The 25,205-nt window shown below is 40.8% G+C and overlaps 1 protein-coding gene across 1 annotated transcript; it reads right to left on the reverse strand.

Annotated features, from left to right (window-relative positions):
- Positions 1-45: 45 nt before the first annotated feature.
- On the reverse strand, positions 46-12,970 carry osgn1 (oxidative stress induced growth inhibitor 1). The gene is made up of 8 exons (XM_069169679.1): positions 12,762-12,970; positions 7,384-7,446; positions 6,418-6,554; positions 6,093-6,284; positions 4,866-4,957; positions 3,428-3,627; positions 2,988-3,331; positions 46-2,794 (listed from the first exon to the last, which is right to left on the reverse strand). The coding sequence occupies exons 2-8, from the start codon at positions 7,439-7,441 to the stop codon at positions 2,201-2,203; spliced, it is 1,617 nt and encodes a 538-aa protein (XP_069025780.1). The 5' UTR covers positions 7,442-7,446; positions 12,762-12,970; the 3' UTR covers positions 46-2,200.
- Between the last annotated feature and the right edge of the window lie 12,235 nt (positions 12,971-25,205).

Below are 25,205 nucleotides of genomic sequence, written 5' to 3' on the forward strand. Positions count from 1 at the left end.
TTGTTGGGATTGTTTGTTGTTGTGATAGAGTGCATTTCCTGAACGTTTGTACAGAATGTTATGTTGTTTAATTCATCTTTTAATAAAGATTTTACAGATCAACTCATCACATTTTTGTTATTAATGGTGAAATTTCTTTTAAAATGTGAACCAAGTAGAAAACAAAGAAATCACCACTTAAATGAATGCATATTTTTAGCAATAATATCCTCACATAGCTGAAGGGTTTTTCCTGTTGTTATTGCAGTTTACAGAAGTGGTAGATTCACGTGTAAATAATATCCACAGATAATACAGTGTTTATATTTTTAAAGTCTACATTTTCAGAGAGGAAGTAGAAAAAAATAAAAGAAAAAAAAAGTATATTTTTCTCTTCTTTTTCTTTTTTAATAAAGTATAAAATCTTTTCATAATCATCAAAGACGTACAAAGACACCAGGTGGGTACAGTAGGTACAAGATTAAAAATCATACCATCATAGAAAAATAAAAGCAATGCAGATTCACAAAACAGCAAACCCATAATATGCTAAACAGAAAAATCACGTGACGACAGAAGCAGGACTTTTACTGTCCGTGACGGCGTAGTGTTTCAGGATTAAACACAAGGCCGCTCACAGTAACACGAATCTTTAACCACGGAAATATTTGAATTAGTCTCATTGTTGAAAAGGCCGAGGCGTGATGTGACTTTAACCCTTCAAACGGGAGGTTATTGTAGTGATTATGGTTCTGAGTGATGAGGAACCTCAACAGAAGTTTCATACAGCTTTTTCTCTTCTCCATTTCTTTCACTCGTCATCTTTCGCTTTCTGGTTTTCTGCCATTTGCTAGTGGTTGGTATCGTTGAAATAAAATTCGACTGTACGCTAGTGTTCAAAAACTTTTTTGAAACCTTTAAAATTTTCTATATTCTCGCCGAAATACGATTCATCTCCTTTTATTCTTATTGATGATACACTTTCACATATATGTTTATATTTAAGCAGAAATATAGAAAATAGGATCCACAACTTTTCAAGCACCACTGGACCTCGACTTCGGCACTGGTTTCCTTTACGATACTTTTTTCGGTACCAAATTTCGAAGACCCATTTTAACCAAAAATAAATTACATTTTACGGTACAAAGCTTGAAGTTTTCTGCAGTTTGACTGCAGACTATCGGTAGATGCTAGCAAGCATGCCAGGAACAGAGAAGCCTTTTTGTGAATGTGGCTATATCCTTGGTTTCCACATTTGGTAGAACGATGAGTACTAACGACGACTAGCAAAGTACTTCAGTCGGTGCCATAAAATCTCCTTTTCCACCTCTGCGTCAGTCCTCATCAAGTTTTAAGGCAACCGAGTTGTGTTTACAGGTAGCAAATAATTTAAAAAATAGCACAACATTTTGCTGTTTGACAGCATAAACCCGAACATGCTTAGCAGCCACTTAAAAGAAATATGAATATAAAGTGTTTTTTTTTCCTTAAACCTGGTCCCATTTGCCACCAGTCTTTAAAATGATTTTACAGCCCAACAATCATAAGATTATTTTAGTTTGACACACACGTAACAGCAAATGTTTCAACCAATAAGTGAGGGGGAAGTTCTGTAGAAAAACGCCAACTATGTGCCAGATACTGCATGTTCGTAGTCATTTTTAAAGCAGCTTGGTGGTGCTAAAGTACAAGTACATTTTTAAGTTTGAAAGATTCTTTAAAAAAAAAGAAGAATTATTGCCACTTATTTACGTAAAAAGAAAAGTATCTGTATCAAAATGTGATTCTTTAAAATTCTCATATATTAACAAAGCTACCTTTTCAGATTGTAGTAAACACATTTTGTAGCTTTAAATAATTGTCCAAACGTCCTTCAACTCACTACAGTGTCTTACTCTCCCTCCACCCTTTAAAAACTTACATATGACCGACCTCGATGTCAGGTGCACTTTTAGCAGCACAGCTCGTAGCTGCTTTTCAAGTCTTTTTTTCCTTCGACCGACCAGATCTAACAGGATATCCGAACCCGTGCAAGTCCAGTCCAGTCTTGGAGCTCACTTTGCTGCCCTGAAACCACGCCAGCAGCGCGTCTGATTTTCCTACTCTGTGATTTTCTGGAAAATATCAGCGGCTTTTATTTTTTTTGCCGTATTTGTCTCAATCAGTTTAGAGTAAAGTCAGTCCCCTCAACGGTCCGATGATCCCCGAACGAAACCCGCTACGAGTCCAGAACGCAAACCTCCGCCTCTGCGGTCACCTGTCTGTCAATCCATCTGTCCGAGGTCGAATCCCCTCCGGCGTCGCCCCTTCCCTCCCGTCGTCTCTTGGCGAGGTCGCTCGCGATGGCCAGCGCCCCTCCTTTCAGGAACCTGACGAAGTTCTCGCCGACCAGCGGCCCCATGGCATACATGCCCGGCCCGTCCGCCGCCACCACCTCATTCGTGAACGGGTCCACCTCGACCGGGTTCCGCCGGCACGTGATCGGCTCCTCCGGGTTGACGCCGAGCGGGCGTCCGTTGTCGTCCAGGAAGGAGAGGTTGGGATGGGCGCCGATCAGAACCAGCGCCTTGGAGACTTGGACCGCGGTCCGCCTGCCGGACTCCGACTCCAGTATGCACTTCCGGTCGGGTCGGAACGCCACGACTCTGTGGCGCGGGAAGCTCAGGTAACCGGGATAGGAGGAGGAAGGGGAGGAGGAGGAAGATGGCGAGGAAGAGGAGTTAGAGGAAGGGGAGCGGTGTTGGGAGTTCTGGGCAAGTTCCTGCGGCTGAGGGCTCGGATGGTGCTGCTGCTGAGTCATCATCTGGTGAACCTGGAGGCCGAAGGACCGGAGAGAGAAGTTAAAACATGACTTCAGGACTGAGACCAGTAAATCGGGTTCATTTCAAATTCAGGATTAATAAATTCAGAGGAAAATAATTGTCTGCTGGTTATAAAAACAAATAGGCTGTAATGCCGAAATACAGGCGCAAACATTTGATACATGAAATGATTTTTACATGTACCTTGTGGTACTCCGGGTAGAGCAGTTTGGGCAGCTGGTTGAAGATGAGTCCGGGGTCGTTGACCGAGCGTCTGAAGGCATGGTAGACGGGCGTGTTGAGGTGGTGGGCGGCCAGCACGGCGTCGGCCGCCGTTAGCCCCGCCCCCACCACCAGCACCGGGTCCGAGGACTGGTCGAGCTCGCCGCGAGAGATGGCGGCCTCCAGCTCCCAGAAGGAGTGGCAGACGAAGGGCAGAGACTCGCCCTCCACGCCGAGCCTGGCCGGGATGTCGTGCGTGCCCGTCGCCAAAACCACATTGTGGGCCAGCAGCGAGAAAGGCACCTCGTCGGAAACGGCGGAGCCGTCTAGGAGCCGAGGAAATTAAAGTGAATGAATTACTACTTTCTTTACATTTTTAAAACAACAAGCCAATCAGGAGTGGTTTTTTTCATTCACTCTACCTCCAAGCTCCTCCCCTTCTCTGCGCTGCAGCCCCGTCACCCTCCAGCAGGGCGGCGATCCGTCCTTGTTGCTTTGCTGCCTGGTTACCGAGGTGACGGTGGTCCCGCAAGCGAAGCTCTGCTCCAGAGACATCTGGGAAACGTAGTGCTGATAGTAGGAGGCGATCTCCGCCGGTGTTGCGCGGTCATTTCGTACATTTCTGAAAAAAAAAAAAAAAATGCACATAAGAAATACATTTTAAACAAAACAGATGTGCTTTACAGACACACTTTTATCACTGGGAAAAAACAACTGCTGTAAAACAATAAGTCTAAGAGGTGAACAGGAAGTCCTATCATAACATCCGTTGCGACGGTGACAGATTGTCATTTTATGTAAATCCTGCAGGGTTGAAGTGAGCTGGAGTCATTTGAAAAACAAACTAGAGAATAATGAACACAGTCTTTGTTCTTCCATCATATCTATTTATGCAGAGCTTCCCGTTTGGATCTCGTGTTGTACTCTGCAAATTAAAACATTTCAGATTTCAGGACATATTGGGGAAAAATCTGTGGTCATTAAAGTGGCTTTAAAATCTTAATGGCCTATAAGTGAATTACAAAAATTGTGAATTGCTATTTTCTTTTCATATTTGTGTCATTTGAAACAAGTTGCCGTTAGCTCATTGTTAGCTCGTTTTTAGCTCGTTGTCCAAGTGGTCGGCCAGTTAAAACCTTTTTGTTTAGTGTTTTTCGATAGTTAAGTTGCGAGCTTGTTAAAAAGTTTGTTCAAGTTATTAGCCAGCAACTTTTGGGGAACTTTTACAAGCAATATAAGTTCACTCGCAGATTTTTTTTGAGGTTGTCGGCTGGCAGCCTTTTAGCATTGAAGTTGCCTGCCAGTTTGCAACTTTCACACCGAGGTTGCCAACTAAATAACAATGTTTTATGTTCAGGTTTCCAGCTGGCTAACAACTAAAAACTTTTTATAGCAAACAATCATTTTGTCTGGATTGTCAGCGAGCAACAACTAGCTAACAAAATATTTTGTTCAGATTGTCAGCTCGCAAATAATTTTTTGTTCACCAGTTGCCAGCTGGTAAACAACTCTTTTCTCAGGTTCGTCACCAAGCGAACAAACTGCTGATTTTATTTGGGTCGTCTGCTCACCAACTATTTTTTGTTTTAGCGAAGTATTTGCTAATGTTGTCAGCTAGTAAACAAAGTTAACAAGTCAGTTCAAGTTATTTCGGAGACAAAACTTAAGCTTCGCTTTGGATGTAATTATCAGAATCATACAGATGGTTAACGAACAGACAGTCCAGTTAAACTTCTCAGTCACGGAGGGGAATTCATTCATTTTTCTGACACCAAAAGCTTTTTTTTTTTAATTACAATGTAATGTTTTAATTTTTTTTTAGTTTTTTTATATAATGTGCTGGATTTATAATGTTCAGACCTGCGTTTGTCTCTCATCCAGTCCTTCAACTTGAGTCCAGGAAGCTCCATCCAGTTGGCCAAACTCAGAGTTAACATGGAGCCTTCCATGGCCTGGAAACAGCACACACACACACATGTACACACACATACACGCACACATATACACACATGTACACACACCCACACAGTTGTGTTACCGTTATAATGAGGCTTTGGAAAACTCTCGTTCCTTTCTTCTCAAACCGAGTGAAGCGTCCGACCTCGTTGACCTTGTGTTTGCGAAAACTCAAAAACTTCAAACTTTCTGACGCAGGAGAATCTGTAAACTCTGTAGTTTGATTTGCAACGACAGTTTTGTTCTTTTTTGAGTTTTCTAAAAGTGTCACGAATGGTTTTTTTTATTTTTGAGCTGAGGATGACTGTGATGCCTTTTTTTTTTCAGACTGTTCTCAGATCTGATGTTCAGACAGTTAAATCACAGCTTTTAAAGTCTGATGAGGACCATCAGACTCGGGCTGCAAAAGTTTGCCAATAAAAATGTTTCAGGCTTCACCTGCTCGTCGCTTTTCTGCCTGCGACTCACGTTTTGCGGCCTTTTAATTTAATTTTATATGGTATATTATTGATTTTGCAGATGTTTATTTTGGTCTGCAGGGCAGCACTTTTGTGATTTTTGAAAAAAAATATAAATAAATCAGGTAGATAGGTTGACCCGAAAGCTTCTGTTCATTCGTCGGAGTCATGTTCGCAGCGTCAGCGTGTGCAAATAAGCAGCTGGCGAAAGGGAAGCTTGTTTGCATAAATTACCATAATGACTGCTGAATTTATCTTCATTTTCATGGGCAGACACAAAGACCTTGTTGCGAGTTTGACTTATCATGTCGGAAAATCTTTAGAAAGATAAATGGGAAGCATTTACTTAGCATATATATTCTTTATCCTGGTTCTGTGCCATATATATATATATATATATATATATATATATATATATATATATATATATATATATATATATATATATACACAGCTCAGATTATAAAATTTAAAAATAAAGATTATAACACAGTAAAAACACAACAAATCTTATTATTCTTTGGATGTAAAATACACAAATTGAATCATACAAACAATTAAAAAAAATACTTTTAGATTTTAGAGTTTGAAACTCCCTTTTTTTTTTTTTTTTTTAATAATAATACACAAGACAGTGTTTTGTATTTAAAAATGTGTATTTGGTGGTACGTACATGCCAGGCCCCTCCGGGTGGCCCCTTCCCCAGCACCAGGTGAGGGACGGCGCGCTCCGGCTCGTACCGCCACTCCAGCGGGGAGGTGTGGTCCAATCCGAAGTCGCTGTCGGGCAGCAGCAGCGAATCGAAGAGCACCGCCACGGGATTGGACGATCGCCCCTCCAGGCCCTCGCACAGGTACTCCAGATCCTGAGAGAGAGAGAGAGAGAGAGACGGTACAAGACGCTGGTGAGGCATCGTTTTTTTTCACACAATTTAAAAAACAAAACAAAAAAACCACTGAAAATCAAAAAGTCCAACATCTCTTCATGCGTTTGTTTACCTGCTCCAGCAGCGACAGGAGCGGCTGCTCCCCCAGCTTGCTGTGCAGCAGCGGGTTGGGGTGCGATACCTCGGCCGACAGGTAGGGGGTGTAACCCGACAGCAGGTAGGACAGGCAGATCCCTGAGGGGCCGTTACCTGGGCGACAGAAAGACAAGGGAGAGCTGAGTTTTAAGTGGCTTTTTTTTTTTTTTTGCGTGTCTGTACTTGCCTGCAACGATTACACCTGCTGGGGGAGTTTTATTCAGCGTTTCTGTATTTATTTATTTTTTATATTTAAAAATGCAATTAAAAATAAAAATACAAAATGATTGTAAAAGTTCAAGTAAAATTAGTCTGCTAAAGGAACTGCCACTAAATGGAGAAAATACTGTTTACTATTATTTACTACCAGTTATAAACATAAACTGTCACTGCAAAGTCACTGAATGACTTTGATATTGAAGTGAATGGGGCCTCCAGCATGACTCAGCAGATTGTAAAGTTACATATCAAGCTCTATAACAAGCCAGTGATTCAGCAAGAACAACATTGAGGATTCAAAAGCTATTAAATGTCCACTCATGATGAGTATTGACATTCACATTTAGTGCCTGCTTCCTCTCTCTAAGGTGATGTGGTATTAAACTGGTCAGCATTTATTAACAGTCATCATGTTTAAAGCGTCAAAACACTTTCAATAACAACATGTAGTGTATTTAATGTGTTCCTTCTTTTTTTTGGGTGGGGGGGGAGGGTGTCCAAAAAAATTATATACATTTTACTTTCCAACACATTTCGTGCCTTTGAGATCCGTCAAAATGAACAGTGTGTTTTAATGTTGTTATTAACTGTTACAGGTGCTTTTAAGGACAAAGAGTTCTCACAGCAAACGCTTAAGCAAAGAGGTTTCCAGCAGTGTAATCAAAACAATTTACGTGTGTGTGTGTGTGTGTGTGTGTGTGTGTGTGTGTGTGTGTTTTCTTACCAATTATCACCACAGGCAAAATCTCTCCAGGGAGAATTTCTTTATCGTGAAGAGCCATTTTAGCTGCAGAGAGAAAGATATTATTATTATTTATCATTCACGTTCTCACCTCTATGATCTGAGACTGCCTAGACTGAAGTTAAAGTAGTTAATCAGTCACCTCTGACACACACACACACACACACACACACACACACACACACACACACACACACACACACACACACACACACACACACTTCCCCCATGTGACCTGACAGTTTAACATGGCAACATGACGCATCCAGGAACCACAGAGGAAGCGAGCGTCGCCGTGAGAGCTGAACTAGTTTTATCAGGAAAAACTAAAAAAATCTGCACAAATATGATGATTTATTTCCCTTTATTTTGTTAAATGTTGAAATTTGTGTCCGTTTATGAACAAAATAACGTGTCGCGAGAATGTGAATATATTCGCTATAAAAAAAAAACAACAGGTTGTTGGAAGTCAAATTACTGAATGACTTAAGGACAACTTGACATACGTGACAATTTCATTAATATTTTACAGACTGAGATACTTTTGACACGCTTTAGTCTGGTGGTTCTCAACTGATGGGTCGTGACACAAAAGTGGGTCAAAGTTTTATTTTGAAATCTACACAGCTTTCGATGCTGCGCTTTTATTTTCAAAAGGACAGAGTTCCCACGACGCAGCACGTGCGACAGCTGTTGACGGCCAGCGTTTTCATGACAGTAACGTACAAAACTAACATCGTCGCATCAGTAGTTAGCTCTCAGTTGTAAACAGCGTTAAGATTAGAAATGTCTCTCGCTGCACTTTTTCCGCACCTGTTTTTGCATATTTCACCGCATTATGGATTCCCGCTATATTTTTCTGTGAAATGGATTTAAACAAATCAAAAAATGTATTCACGAACTGCCATTTTAAAGCCTCGAGTTGGCATTTTGGTTGTTGCCGTAGAGGTCAGAAGTGACCATATTTGGACAAGAGGGTGGAGCTTGGGAGAACCTGATTACATTATGCCCCGCCCACTTTATTTTATGAGAGAAATTGAATGGGAGTCTATGGAGCCAGAGCCTCTTTGGAGATACAGCCCCCTCCACCCCACCACCTAGTGGCCCTCGGTGGTATTGCAGTTTGAGGCACTTCCCGCATTGGCCTCATTTTTCAGACCCAGAAGCTGTATGGTCACTTTTACATCCAGTATACAGAGGAGACGAAGCCCCGCCCACTTATAACCTGACACGCCCCCAAAAATTAGAAGTTGATGCTTTTTAAATGGTACTCTATTGAAGCCAGAGGTTGTTTATTTTTTTTTAATGGCCCTCAGTGGTATTTGCACTTTAAGGCAATTCAGGCTGAACGAACTCGAGAACCCAATTTGGTCGGTGCCTCAGGTCTCGTTTTTAAACCCTTGTGACGGAAAATCTGCGCCTGAGGAATTTTCTTCTGTACTTATTATACAAGCGCGAGTGACGACGCTCACTTTCCAGCCAAATCTCATTACTCAATTTTTTTTTTCCTGCCGAGAAAACAAACCCTCTTTGTCTCGACTCCTACACTCCCAAAAACTCGGACGCGACAGGTCATACGAAGAGTGTAAGCGGGTCGCCACGGTAACCCATTTACTGTCAAGTTTACAGACACACCGCAAACATAAAATAGATCACGATGTCAACCGTGATCTCACTAACGCACACAGTCGCAGAAGGACGGGAGGCGGAGGGGGGGAAAGGGGCGAGGGTGGCGGTTTACTTTTATCAATCTGCTGAGTCATGCTTACACAGAGGAACTTGCAGAAGGTGAAGGGGAGGGCGAACGGGAGAGAAGAAAAGAAGAAGTGGAAGAAAGGGGAAACGCAACAGTGGAGACACAAAGAGGTGAAGCAGGAAAAGAGCAACAAATACAACATCAAAAAAATAAATAAATAAGTGGAACGACTGAAGTTGACGGAGCAGCAGAAAAAAAAAAAGAGCGAAGCTGGAGAAGAGATAAAGAGGGTTACATAAGTGCTGTAGTTGGCGGCGAGCCCAGACCTGAGTGGGTTTCATAGCCAGAGATTTCTGGAGAGCACGCGCGCACACACACACACACACACACACACACACACACACACACACACACACACACACACACACACACACACACACACACACACACACCGTGGCTACGTGCAGTCCCAGTAGCCCAATTCTGTCTTGGACCCGACTTTGAGGGGATAATCGGTTTTTCCGGCATTTTTTGGCACAAAATCCCCCCGAACACATCCGGCCAAGAAAAGGTGACTAACGCCGGATTTACAGTAAAGTCAGCGGAGTCCATCGTTTTCAGCATTAACTCCTTGGATTTTTATTTATTTGTGATAAAGACAAAAAAAAAAAAAAAAAAAAAAAAAAAAAATTTAAATTACGTGAAAAACATTTAGCTGGAAACTACAATCAGGAGGGAAAAGTTTGTGCTGCAGATTGTAGAAGATTCACATCACTTCTTTTTTTTTGTGTGTGTAAAGAATATCAGAATCGCTCCATTCAAGCAGATAAACAAAACTGCCGAGTCATACCTGATGCATTACGTATGTATTTATTGACCTTAAACACACCTGTCCTCTTTGTTCAGCAACAGAAGGAGATAAGATGTCAAGATAAAGTCAAAACAAAGTGATTAAAAGAGTTGTAAATTCTAGCCGTGACGTGGAAAAGATATTATCATTATCATTATTATTGTAATATTGGTTGTTTTGAGGGTAAAAAAAAAGAATTTGACAGGCGGGTCGCAGGCGTCTAAGGTGCGTTCACACCAATTTTGGTCCCTTTGAGTTTTGTGGTTGGGCTGTTAAACAGGTTGATATCGTGGCGGCGACTCTAATCGCTCTGGTCCTCAAATGTTTGTTCGTTTATTGACATTTTAAGAGGTCAGTTCACCTCAAATATCCAAAAGCGTCATTAGAGCCACAAAACCAAGCGAAACAAATTTAAATAAGAATCTGCATGACTCAATACCAGCAGGGAGGTGGGGGGTAAATGGAGTTTGGGTTATTTACATAAACACGCTTCTCCAAGTGAACTGTAGTTTTTCCTGCACTGGTGCGCGTCAGCTGATAAATATTAGAATATTTTCCTCAAGAGATTTAGATAATATCCTCAAGCGAGTGTCTCTTAAAGGAAACACCTGTCGGTTTCTCTCGTTCCAGACAGATGTTTACCGCACGGATACACCTGCAGAGATCCAACAGCACCACAATAACACTGAATTTTTGCCTTCAGGCGTGAGAGTGTTTGTGCACGATGGATGAAGTGTTATCTCGAATGATGCAAACCTCAATCATTACAGAAAAACTAAATATAATCAAAGTGGAAGAGCAGACTTCCTCTTCCTTTAAAAAAAAAAAAAAAAAAACCAAGCCTAAACAAAGGCAGCTAATCGCACATAATCACAGTCGACACACACAAAGAGCTGCAAACTGAAAAGCAAAGCACCACTTCAAGACCTCAAAGTATTTCGATAATGAGACGCTTTTAGTTTTACAACCCTGACCTGACCGCGACTTTGACTTCTTAACTTCTCTTTCACGTTGTCGTTTCTTTATACTTCTTCCAATTTTTTTTTTTTTTTTTTTTTTTTTAAAAAAAGGGTTTTGCAAGAAAAAAAATCTCTCTATATATAAAAGCAAAAAAAAAAAGCGTCCAAAAATCACAGACTGTATAAAAGTGTTCGTAGCTTCTGGTTTTGAAAAATGGTTCCGATGCAGAAGTGCCTTTAAGCTGCAATACCACCGAGTGCCACTAGAGGTCGGCTCCAAAAAGACTCCATCGACTCCCATTCAACTCCTCTCTTGAAATCTTAAATCGATAAAGTCTTTCCAGCAGTTATCTCGGTGTTGTTTGCTAAAGTCGCTCCTTCTTATTACTTTTCTGGCGGTGCGTCTGAAAAATAATCATTAATTAGAAAATAAACTTCAAAAAGACGTGTTGTTGTGTCTGTTTGATTGACAGGCCTGTCAGGTTACAGCTGGCAGCTTTAAAAACCAGTAGTAAAACTAAAAAGGTGTTTGTCCACCGGCCAACTGGTCTTTTATTTCATCAGTTTCCTGGATGGTGAAAAACAAGAAAGGGTTTCACAAAAAGCTCGGGAAAAACAAAAAGCAGAAGGAGGTTTGAAGTTTGAATCCGGTGAACGAAGGACTCGCACTTCTTGTGTTTTATGTACCTTCGTCTCCAACCCTGAAAAAACGGCTTCAGGAAGCGTTCCCGCGCGGCACCTGCACCGGCCGACGGTCGTCCATCTGCCATCTTCAACCGGGCCAGACGGCTAATCAGATTTTCATTATGTCTGCCCAGCTGAACGACTACAAGCCTGGCAGGAGTCCACACCGCAAAAACCGGTTTGTGATGACACAAGCACCAAACACACAACTTCTCACGTTTCTCTTGTTTGAGTTGATCGTCTTAAAAACAACGTGAAGACGACAAATAAAATATGATTCGTTTTTTTACATTGAGTTTTTTTGGGTTTTTTGTCTGACCTTTTTTTCCTCTAAATTTATTTTCTTTATAGTTTTGAAAAATGCCACAAAGATCAAATTATTTTGTTTTAATAAATCTTCTCCCTTACAATAATATAAGAATATCTTTCTTTTTTCTGCATTCGTAGTGACATCTGACTGGTGTCATGTGTCCTCATGAGTCCGATTAACTTTAATACTTCAAAGTGCATTTTGATGCCAGGCATGTAATTGATTGGCAGACAATTAATCACCAACTATTTTGCCTTTTTTTATTATTTTTTAAGAAGAAGAAATTTAAATAATATTTTTTTCCAGCTGCTTTTTCTATATTTCATTATGAGGCATTTTTTTGTCATTTTTCAGGCATTTTATGGACAGAAATAATCAACATGATGAATCCATGATAAGAAATCAAACAGGACTAAGGAATGATTTGACATTAATGCAACGTTTTTCTTTATATAAAAGTTACGTCTTCCTTGTGTAATGATAAAGAGCTCTTACACCACTTTATATAACGGAATAACATCAATAGAGTCTGGTGGCTAAATTTAGCAGGAAACACTGGGAGACTGAATATGTAAGTAGTGCGTCGAGCAACACACCCCCCCCCCCCCCCCCCCCCCCCTCCACCACCACCACCACCACCACCCCCCGCGTGAGCTGCGTGACTCACATCACCGTCAATGCGAGCTGAAGGGACAGACCTGCTCTCCATGTCTCTCTGCGGCCCCTGAACGCACCACCGCTGCACTAACCTCCCTCCAATAACGCCATTCTCTGACGCATCCGTACCCGCGTGAGCCGCGCCTCCCCCCCCCCGGATACAGGTCTATCGGAGAGGTGTGGGGGGGGGGGGGGGGTACTCACAGATATAGGGTCCCGGGGATGCGTCCGTCCTCTGCCAGCTTCCCGGAAGACACCACGTCAGTCGGAGCTTTTGTCTTTTGTCCTCCCGTCGTTCGGCTGCAGCGTCTCAGTCCGTCATGTCGCGGCTCTGTCGCCTGATTTATGTCCCTCTTCTTCCGTACATGTGCTCCGCAGACGGCCGGCTGCCGCTCAGAGCTGCACATTCACAATTTATATACCCTGCAGGCAGTCCGGGGCCCGACAGCCAATCAGCGGCGGCGCTCCGCTCCCCCGGTTACCCTCTCTCTCTCCCCTCCCTCCCCCCCTCCCCCTCCCTCTGTCGTAACACACAAAGATCGTCTCGGTGTGTGTGTGTGTGTGTGTGTGTGTGTGTGTGTGTGTGTGTGTGTGTGTGTGTGTGTGATGAGAGAAAGTACTGGAAGCGACGCTGCATCTGTATGAAAGAAAGAATGAATGATTGAATGAAGGAAAATATCATATATCATATAAAATATCAGATAACAAATAATAATAAATGCACGAACATAAAACATTAAAATTAAATCGAGGTCAAAGGGCACGAGGTTAGTTACGTCATGTCTGGTGACAACAGAATAACTAATTAGATTTTAACGCTTGAGGGAATAAACAGGAGTTACAGTCAAAGTTAAAGAGAAAAAAAACGTATTAACGTCCATTAAAGTCAAGTTTAATTTGACATTACCCAACAGGGGAGGACACGCCCCTTAAAACAATGTTGTATTTTTGTCTACACGCCTAAAATAAGACAAGGTAAAAAAAAAAAAACATGAAATCAGAAAGTTATCAATCAGCTGTCAGTCATTCATAGAGTTCATCCATTGTGGCCGCCATAATTGTGTTACATCAATTCATTAGTTGTAGACTTTGTTTAAATTTCCATTCAAAATATTTCACCAAAACAAAACACAACAACAATACGTTTGTTTTTGTTGTGTTGGTGCCCAGAAAACGTGGACAGAGTGGGCCCTCCTGTCTTCCTGCCCCTCTCCGATGTGCTGCTGAAGCAGGAGACACACGTTGAGTCAAAGTTTCCAACAGCTGCTTCAAGGAGGCTTCAGCAGCAGATTGTAGATTTATTAGGAGGAAATTTTAGGCTCATTAATTAATAAAAAAAACAAAGAAACTTTTCTGTCGTCTACAACAGCTGTTTTTTTTTTTTTTTTTTTTCTTGTAGAAAATTGTACTTTCTTTTACATTTTAGCCACACTAGCAGCGAGGCGCTAAGGTTGTCCAGCTTGATAAGACCTCCAAAAAAATGTTTTCGTGTTCTCCAGAGGAAAAGATCGTTCTGACTTCTACCTCCTGTGTTTTAAGAGGGTCGACGTTTTTAATTATCCAGTCAAATTGAACACCTTTGGAGATGTTATCTCGTCTCGCTGACTCTAAATGTATTTCTCCCGTTCCCAGAGGATGTACCCTCATGACTTTGCAGATCGTGCCATAAACCAGCCGACATCATTTTTAATTTGAAGTTTTGAGTAAAAAAAAAATCTTTTAAAGTTTTTTTTGGACAGATTGCATTAAAAAATTTAGCATTCGTGCTCCCCACAGGATGAACCGATGATCCTCTCACATCAGGTCACCATTTCATGACCAGATACCTGCAAAACAAATCAAATCCCCGTCAGTGTCAATTTCCTGAAAACCTTCTTCAGTGTTTAAATACTAAAAAACATTTTCTTTTGTTTGCTATTTCCTATTTATTTCCCCACTTTGTAACTCGGTATTAAAAGTGATCTCACAACTGTTTTATTTTTTTCTCTCTCATCTTCTTTCTTCCAACTTTTGGGGTTTCGCTCATTTGTCTTTCCAGTATTCACCGTTGGTTTCTGACGTCTTCAAACCGTCCACCGTCCACCGTCCACCGTCCACCCGCTGCTGTAACTCCTCTCTCCCTTATGGCTCTGGCTCCTTCCATTGTGACGCAACGGCTCGGCAGCCAATCAGCACGAAGCAGGTACGGATTATATGTATAGAGACACCTTATTATCCCCCAGCATTATAGATTATCTGCAAAGCTCTCTGATTCAGGGGTGTTATGTTGAAACAAAGTGCTTATTTATACTTCGGTAACGTTGTAAGAGTTTAACTATACTTTATTCTAGACGTTTAACTAAATTACGAGTAAAAAGTTTTTGTTGAATATTCTTGGTAATTTTCCAAGTGAAAGCATCGTTTCACAGCCACCAGAAGAAGTCTACCGAAACCAGCCGTTATGGCAGCCATTATTATATCATCTGTTGTCATGACGACCAGAGGGGTAAACAGCAGGAGCTGTTTCGAGCCGTCGGCCAGGAATGCTGCGTTTGCTCGCAGCTCCTGCTTACATGACAGCAGTTCGTTTAACAGATCAGGTCGCTCAAACTTGAACTGTGGATGTTGAAATATGAATATAGGGAGGGCCAAACCTGCCAAAATATAAAAAATTTAAAATAGATGAGGAAATACATTCATGGAAACCTGTAGTTCCAGTTTCTAACGTTTTAATGATACTGCATGTTTTAGAAGTGAGTTGTTGTACAAGATGAAGAAAAACATACCAAGAGATCCAATTACGGCGCCAACAATGCAAAACATCTAAAAAAACAACAACAAGAGAAATAGCCACGATACAAATACATGATTTGACCCTATAAGTAATTTAAAACATCATTTAATGCACAAAAGATAAATAAATAAAATATTCAAAAATAAACTAATTCATGTTTCTGTATGTTTTGCTATATTTATTGATTCCCTTAATAATCTACTTCCTCATTCGCTTTTACATCAAATGTATTCAGTTTTAAATTAATGTATTAACATATTTATTTCTTCAACATTTCCGAGGGGCCGTCGTTGTTTCGTCAGTTGTTTTTTTTTTATCAGGAATCCAGAACACACTTATGGTCACCTCCGGCTGCAAAAAAAACAACACAAGAAAACAAGATGGCGACGGCCAAAACGCCCGACCGGAGGTTTTCAAAACGGCGGGTCACAAACCGATGACGTCGTGCGTGCGGCCGCCCGAGAACCAGCTGATTATTATACGGTTGCTATAATAATGTATTGTGTGTGTCTGTTATGTGTTCAGTCTGTGTCGTCGTTTGCATCATAAACTGATTAAACAAATTTATAAATAAACCGCTTTTATTTGCATTGAATGGTTGAACACGGAAGTTCACTCATTCGATTCGTGGGAACCGAGTCTAAAGATGCCTTTTGGGGAAACTGAGTCACCGCGTAATCCCGGCCAGGAAGCTTTTTTTCTTTTTTTTGTATTGTATGTCCGCGGGCGTTCGAGGCGTTTGAGGCGTTCGAGGCGTTCGAGGCGTCCGACGTCATCGGGATCTGCTTCCAACAGCAGAGATCAGAGGCAGAGGATGAACAGATCAGGGCGAGAACAAAAGGGCCTGTGAAGGGTTAAAAGTACACAAACACATTCCTCCTCGGATCGCGCTTCCACCAACGAGGCCGAAATGTTCGAAACGAGACGGAGACGGAGACGGGGAGCGGTACGTTGGCGGTCGGACGCCAACGACACGGCCCAAAGAAAACAGCGACGCACGAGTTCTGACTACGTTTACTCAAACGCCGACCACCGCGTATATATCCGCTTTCTTCTTTTGCATTGAAGACTTTTGAACCTGCATTTGTGGATTTGTGTTCCTGAGCCCGAGCTGTGATTTCCGCTGCAGATTAGTGAAAGCCCAAAGATCACTTTGCTGCCGTCAAAATTAAAAATGAGCATATATATATATATATACATATAAATATATATATATATCTTTTTTTTTTTTCATAAAACAATAAACAGACATTTTGTATGTTTTCTTTGGTATATTTTCAAATTAAATATTGGGTTTACGTGATTTGTAAAACTCACCGCATTCTGTTTTTTCATTTACATTTTACACAACATCCCAACGTGGTTTTTATAAAATCCATGATTGTCTCAAACAATTTCAACACCATAGCAACTTCTTTCACATGTAAAGAAATTATAAAACAAAACAAAACAGAAAACGGTTTAAGATCAACGTAAATAAACTCAGTGTGTTCTTGATGCTTTTACCTGTGCAAAAACTGCTGACTGGACAGGAACAAGTGTGGGAATCGACCCCTGACCCCGTTAGCCCTCCCTCCTCCCTCAGTCTGGTTCACGCCTTCTGACAGAGTTGGTTGACAGTTGGATTAAAACATTACATAAATAAGATTATGTAATACCTGTGTCTTTGTGCAGAGAGGTTGACTGATTGGCGGTGATGTAAGACTTCTCTGTCGGGGCTGAAACAACATTATAGAGACTGCTGGGATTAACAGATTCAGACCCGGAGTGCCTTGCTCAGCAGAACTTCAAACACTTGGCTGCCGCGCAGAATTTAAGAGGATATGTTAAATTAAAAAAAAAACCTGTGTTTGTTTATGTTTTTTCACGATCCCTTAACCATACAGTTTATTTTTATATATTTTTATTTTGTATTTCTCTTTGAAAGGGAGATTCTTGTCAGATTTTTTTTTTTTTAATTTTTAAATGTGGGTTTTTCTACATTCCTGCAATGCAGAAAAATGTTGCAATAAACTTTTGAGCCGCATTTCAAAAGCACATTTACAACAGCTTTTGGAATAAGAGAAGTCAAAAGGAAAAAACACAACACGTAAAACCAAAATAAACCAATGAAAAAAATTATAGATAACCTTTCAAAAGGTGTTCAAATTATGTTAAAACTGGTTTAAAAGACGATCTGTGCAAAAGCATCCAGAAGTTAATGCGAGGCCTTTAGGGTGGATCGCAAATTTTCGAGACTGCTCCTGTTTTGCGGGAACGGTGCGCAGCCCACTAACGGATCACCAGGGGAGCTGCAACCTTCGTGAGTAGTAGTAGTTAACAGGAGCAGCGGTCCAAAGCTGAGTCGGCGATTCTTCACGCACCTGAAACTGGAGCAGAGAGCTCGTTCGTGGTTCACTGAAGGTCATTCGGATACAATTCACTGCTAGACAATAGGTACGTCTGCAGGGGTGACTCATCGCTGCCAGATTATAGTTTATGGTTTACAGTGGTTATATAATGATAATTCAGCATTTTTTTGTTTTTTTTTTGTTTTGCTGAATCACTTTGCGTTCTCGCGCCCTGACCGCAGCCGGACGGGCGACGCCAGCGTTTACAGTTCAAAGCTTCAGATCTTTTCTAAAAATCAATCAAAGTTGAGTTTAATAAGAGGCATTGGATTGCTGTTAATTGTGACCTGTCAGTGTGAGTGATGTGCTCTTTATTCCAGTAAGGGATGGGTTATTAAGCAAGCGCCACACCCATTAGATACACAGCTGCGTCTTTGATTTGTTCTGTGATTCGGACAGGTCGAATAAAGCAGAAACATATTTCTTTTTTCTTCCTTTTATTTCCTGTGATCTATCCTGGGGGTGGTGAAAGATCTCTGCAGTCAGCTTCAACCGCCACAGTTACGTTTCAAATGCCTCGAGTGGCATTTAAAGTCTTCATACTGTGTCCTTTCAAAATAAAATAATAAAATTGGTTTATTTATCATTTGTGTCAAGAGGTTTATTGTAATTTCTCTCACTTTTATTTATACGTTTTTTTGTGACTACAATTCCCAAAATAATTTAGGGGGTGTAAGTAAGAGATATACTGTGATCGATCCAGTGATGTGGGGGCCATGAGAAAAGAAACCGGGGGCCTGTATTTGATTGCATTTTGATAAATTTGCACTATTGATATCAATGCGTTTATTGCAGATAACTATCAGATCGTTTTGGACGCGGAAGAAAACGTAAAAATATGAGGATTTTTCAAGCAAGTTCTGCAGTTAGAAGGAGTGTCTTGTTTTAAATAAGATTTGAAAGCAGATTTATTGACCTTTTATTCACAGTTGAAGAAAATGATATCCCCCCGAGAAGTGAATCTAAAATGTGTCTGTGTGCCGATTTTACTCAGTTATGACTCGATGAAAAGTAAGATTTTTGACACCATTTGAGGGCTGACAGAATCACTTCCTGTTGTCTTTTGTCCCTTTCAGTTGCTTTACCTCACATTATCTCGCGAGTTGTCGTCTGCTCTGTCGGCCGAGATACAGAAGTCTGAGATGCACAACATATTTCTTGTCAGCTGTCTTTGTCTTGGCAGGCGGCAGGAGCCGGCAGCAGCCGGCATCTACCTGGAACATAAAACAAGATTTGCATCACGCCACATCATTTACCTCGTTATGCAACCAATACATGTTTTTTGGCCTTCAGGGAAACCTGCTCTGTCGCATTCCGGTAAAACTCAGAGATCACGAAACACGTTCCAGTTTTTATCTGGTAATCAGCACTTGTTTTGTTTTTTTTAATTTTAAGGCAACTTTTGTGATTTTTTTTTTTCCTGAATGCAAAGTCGCAGTCACATTAAAGCGTGTAATACACCCACCCGTCCACTAGAGGACAGCAAATAGCAGCAGGAATTAAATCTGCGAGAAAAGAACCGGTTTTCCAAACCTAACCACATAGTTATCTTACATAAAGCAAAATGTTTTGTTTTTTTTCTTAACTAGCCACGTTTTTCTTGACGGTTTAGGCGAGACAAAGCTGTGACACTGAAACGTCGCCATCTAGCGGACTGGTGGGTGTATTACAAGCTGATACCAGGTTGGAACCATCGACTGCATATAAAAGTGGACGTCGCCTCCAGATCTGAAAAAATGAAGCCGATTCAGAAGTGCCTTAAACTGCAATACCACCGAGTGCCACTAGGGGCTGCTCCGTAGAGTCCTATTCAATTTCTCTCATGAAATACAAAGTCAGTAAAAATGTTTCCGTGTCATTACGATGTCATTCTCTACATTCACTCCTTCTTATTCGTTTTCTGGCGGTCCATCTGAAAATAATCCCACATATTGTTACGATATTAGACCTCCAAAAAAAGCGGTACGTTTGGGGGGGGGGGGGGGGGGGGCCTTTCTGGTTTGAGTGACATATGGTCACTTCCTTTCAGTGGGAGGAGCCGGTCCGCCTGAAGATTAATGAAGTTTAGTTGCTGTTATTTTAAAGGATGCACACGTAACCTAATCAGCCCGGTTACGAACATTATGAAAGATGTGATTAGTCACCGCATGGTGCTCGAACAAGCCGAGAATTTGAAGGTATTGAAATGCTATTGATGCTCCGCAGGTCTGAACACGACCCACGAGTCCGACACCGAAACAAAAGGAGGTCTTAAAATACTTCGCTTCTCGCAGACAGTCTGTAAAATCAGAGTTTATTTAACTTACTTCGCTGAAATAAAACCGTTTCCCGGGTTATTATTCAACTTTTACCCGTTTTCATGTGATTCTCACATTTGTTTTTCTTCCTCATTCCTCCTCTCTTCCTCCGGCGTCCTCTTATCTCTGTAATTTGCATCTCTATTAACATTTCAGAGTCTAAAGTGCACTTTCTCTTTTTCTTTTTTACTGTCTTTGTTTGTTTTTCCTCTGCGTCTGGTTTTCTTCCACTGAATCAAAGCCTTTAATGCTCTTTAGAGATTTTTTTTTCCCGTCTGGATTCGATAAAATTTTTTTTCAGCATTTAAACTGATTATTAAGACATTAAAAAAAATAGACGAAAGTATACGAGCCGGGCTATAAACCCAAATTCAACTTTAACATCTTCTTTCTCTTGACAAAGAAATAACAGCAGGACTGTAGATACGATGCAGTAACTCTGTTGTTTTAATTGACAAAACGAATGTTGGAACTTCTTTTGTCTGAAGGTGTCGGTTTGCCTGTTTTTAGCTGCGACCTGGTAACCTGCCGGCCGGCTCCTTTTGTCTCGTCTTGTCCGAGTCAAAGAAGCCGGCAGCGTTGACGACGGTGTTGCTAAGATATGGATGTATAAACACGTCAGGTTATACCTCGGATGGAAGGTGCTCGAGGTAAAAAAAAAAAAAAAAAGGATTTGATTGAAGTCATGAGTCAGCATTTTTTGGTGAGTCAGATCTGGCCTTTGGACAGTTTGGTAACATAGAAGAAAAAAAAAGGGCAAAAAAACCCAATCAGCCAATCAATAACTGTGTTTGTTCCCAGTGGGTCAATTGATTCGGCAGCAGTGGGACGCAAATATAATTTAGCACACACGAAGCGTATAAAAACAACACTTAGACTGAACGTAAATACACAATAAATACTAAAAAAATACAGAAAGAAAATTAATCATACTTTTTTTTTTTTTTTTTTTAAATGGTGTCAATTTTGCAAGCGTCCGCAAATATGGCGGAGAATGCTTGAATTTGCGTTAATCATTGCAATTTCCTGGAGGAACTGACAACATAAAAGTCTTGTTATAAGTTACTTAACGTACGTTACGGTATGTACGTGACTTATAAGAAATCCGTGTACATTTTTGTGCTTTCTCACGGACATCAGCCATCCACTTCTTCACACGTGACATCCTCTTCAACACGCAGAATACACGCGTGTACACGTCACGCCTCGCCGAGGCAACGCGTGACTAACACGCCGCCCTCTAGTGGACGGATGGCTGCGTTACAACGCTTTGGCGGAAAAAGATCCTGCTGTTTCTGTGCAAAAACAACGACGCTGTTGTTGTTTTTCTAATTCTTTCGTTTGTTTGTTTTTGACAAAACACTTTTTTGAGAGGTAAACTTTGAGAAAACTTTTTTCTCTGGAGGCTTCGACTCTGACTGAGAGGACGCCATCGTTTTAGGCCGAATTTAAAGTTGCTCTGAACGAAGCCTCGAATGCTCAAACGGCGTGACGACCAGACAAAACCGCCCCGCCGATGTCATCCCCCCCCCCCCCCCCCGCCTCCCTCCCCATCGCAGGTCAGAACTGGTTCTCACAAAGACAGAAGAACGAGAACACACAAGGACATGTCTACACACACACACACACACACACACACACACACACACACACTCTTTCACATGTTTGACCCCGTGACCCCATGTCAATGAGCAGCCATCGGGTAGTCACCTACACACACACACACACACACACACACACACACACACACACACACACACACACACACACACCTTCTTTAATCCTGCAGTCTGCTGAACTTGCCGACCCCGGAGCTTCAGAACCCAAATACAAACGTGAGTAGAACCGAATAGACGACAATAGAACCTCCTTCATATTTCCGTCCGTCCGTCGGTCGTCGTGGTTTTTAATTAACATCCCCGTTAATCTTCTCGGTTTTTTTGGGATTTGTTTTTTTTTTCCACTCGTCCGGCTGGTCAGTTTCCATCGGCTTAAAGCCTCTTTGTAGCCGTCGCAGATTTACACCAAAGAACATGAAAAGTTTGTGCAGAATTAGACCTCGAGTTTGATTTCTGTTCTGGAATTAACGGGTCAGATGAGACCGGCAGACACAAATATCACATTTTTGACCTAAATAAGAGAATTTGCCTTTGAGCACTTTTAAAGAGGACATGTCATTGGAAACATTAGGTGTCTTGCTGTTGTGTAAAATCTGCTTATTCTCAGCTCGTATATATCTCTGTTGAGATATTTCAAACTGAACAAAAGTATTAAAGAAACCAGGAGCCGGCCATTAATCTACATTTAATATGACGCTTTTAAAATGTGCTTTTATTTCTATTGTCGACCGATTGTGTTTCTTAATACTGGAACATTTAACCCGTATTAATTTGACGTCATAAATATTGTGTTTGTGTAATGTGGCTGTTCGTCGAGCTCATCTCCCTCCCGAGCTTATCTGACGAGACCGAACAGAAGTTACAACCTGTAATAAAGTCATCAGCGGCGTGAACATCATAAACATCATAAATACGTTACTGAGCTCAAGTGAGAACAGACTGGAAAAAAACCCTGGGAGGAGCGTTCAAGAGGATAAACTGGACGTACTGTAGACAAAGGTTCAAAAAAAGTTGTATTTACAACTTTGAAAACTTTTCCACAGAAAGCTTCTTATCAGGGAGGTTTTGCTTTGTGAATCATTTAAGGTCAAAGTTTTAGATGTTTTTACACTGAAGAGCTGAAAAACTTTTCCACCCCAAAAGTATCAGAGAGAGTTACTTCAATTTGACACACATCATATTTCAAGCATACTGAATAAACATAATACGTAAAAGAAAACTATATGGAGAAAAACAAAAATCAGTCTGATAGTCAGCTGCTGAATCAACAACAGACTTTCTGAGTTCTTCCTGCACTCGTGTCGTCTGCAGATCTGCTGATTTTGCTTCGGGGAATCGCCCGTGATGGACGGCACGTCGCAGCGCAACATAACTGTGACTCAAATGTTTTTTTCTTAAGGCCGCCTCTCCTCCCGTTCAAAAATCAATCTCAAACACATTCAGATGGTGCTGATGACTTCTCGCTGAAGAGTTTCTCGCGAACCGTTGGGAAAAAAAAAACGTCAACACAAGTGATCACGAATAAGGAGGAGCGACCAAAAAAAACATTTCCCAGCATGCCTTCGTCTGGGGTAACTTTTGAGAAAAAAAACAGGCAAATTAAATGATGTAGGCCTCAGTGATTGGTAGAAATTACAACAAATTTATGATTTAAAAAAAACATTTCAATAACTACAAAAAACACTACAAATAAATTGTATTATTATTATTATTATTATTATTATTATTATTATTATTATTATTAATAAATATCTCCAGCAAAACAAAGAATCAACATCAGACTTAAAATCTGCTAGAAATAATAATCGGTTAATTTACTTTTAACATGGTCAAAAAATAAACATGCAAAACAAACAATTACAATTCAAAATGAAACAGATTAACCTCAAACTCTAGATTTGGACATCAAACTCATACGCAAGCACAAATAATAAAAACCCAGCCGGTTGAAGGCCTGAAAGAACCAAAACTATTTTGTCAGTTCATTCAAACAAGAACTAAATTAAATAAACCCCAGAGTGCTAGCTGGGTTAGCTCACCAGTGGCTAAACGTCCATCCAGAAAATCTCTCACAATATTTACACACTTATTTCTTCATTTAAACTTCCAACAGTATCTTAAACTGTCCGGATCAACCAATGAATGAGCAGGAGCTGCTTCTTCGTTAGGGAAGACCGGAAACCAGCTCGAACAGGCGCACACCGCCACCTAGCGTACCGGAGGGTGTAGTTTCAGGGCGACAGTTTCAGAACTGTTTTAAATGATAAGAATCAAATTCTAAAATAAATAAATACATTTAAGGAGTGAAAAATAAAAACATAATCCTGTTTCTTTAAGAAAACTGAATAAGAGCCTTTATCCCAAGAATTCCTTCCAAACTCAAATCTTATCCTTCAAAATGTTCTTTAAGATAACAAGTACATTTTCAGGAACATTACAAATATTACTCTTGTCTGAAGTGATTTTTTTTTTTTGGCTACTACTACACAATAAAAGAGGAGGTTATTAACTATGAATATAAGTTTTATAACAGTTTGACATCCCATCATGGGACATGTTGTATAATCACGATGTCATCACCTTGTTTTCCTAACCCTGAACCTTGAACCTTGAACCCGTTCTTCACCTTCAGTTTTAATGGTAAGGACTTTATTGTGAGTGTTGGAGCAGATTTATGAGAAGTGGTTCAGTGGGTGACCTGGATACCGTCGTCACGTGAGGAGACTTTCTTTATCTTTCAGCTGTTAGAGCAGAACAGTATTAAATTAATAAGATAATGTGCTGTAATTCATACACAAGCTTCTTTGGGATTCTTTAAGCAATAAAACTCAACAGCTTTTTCATGTGAAATAATTTAGGGGGGGGGGGGGGGCATCGTGAACAAACAGGAACCTCTTTGTCTCGTGGAAATCATAAATCTTCCAAAAAGAAACAAGAGAACTAAAGTCATCATGAGACTGTTGCTGACTTTATAAGAAACTTGTGACTCGGCAGTTTTCAAAGCGGAAAAAAAAGTCAGGTATGTAATGTGTTAAATCACAAGGTTTTAAAAAGGTCGTAAACAGCAGAAACAGAAGATGAATGTCTCGACAGTCAAGAGGTTTTTATTTTTTTTTTAGTGTTAAATGACACCTGTTTTTAAACAGGTCACATGACCAAAACACTGTCGACCTGGAGGAGTGGAAAAGGGGGGGGGGGGTCAAAGGTCGTCTCCAGGTTCATCATGTGACGTTGACCGCTAACCAGCTCATCCAATGTGTGTGTGTGTGTGTTACGGTCTTTGAATGGACATCACGAGTACGTACGCGTAAATAAGCGTGATGTATTTCACGTTTGTAAATGTCTGAACGGCGAGTTTGTAATTTCCAAGCTGAACCGTCAGGACCCGATCGATCCAGGTTCAGATTCGTTCCAGTGCGTCGAGCTCTTCTTCTGTGGGTAAATGAATCTACTCCAACGGCTCCAACCAGCCCGGACGTACAACTTTCCACTAAAAAGGTGAAAGGTAACTTTAAGTTAGTGAAATTAGATTTCTTTTCTAAAGTTAGCTATAAAATAAAAAGGCAGCT

This window comes from Embiotoca jacksoni, unplaced genomic scaffold (genome assembly GCF_022577435.1).
Source record: "Embiotoca jacksoni isolate LCO1_2020_lvr unplaced genomic scaffold, fEmbJac1.0.p SCAF_46, whole genome shotgun sequence".
Lineage (NCBI taxonomy): Eukaryota > Metazoa > Chordata > Actinopteri > Embiotocidae > Embiotoca > Embiotoca jacksoni.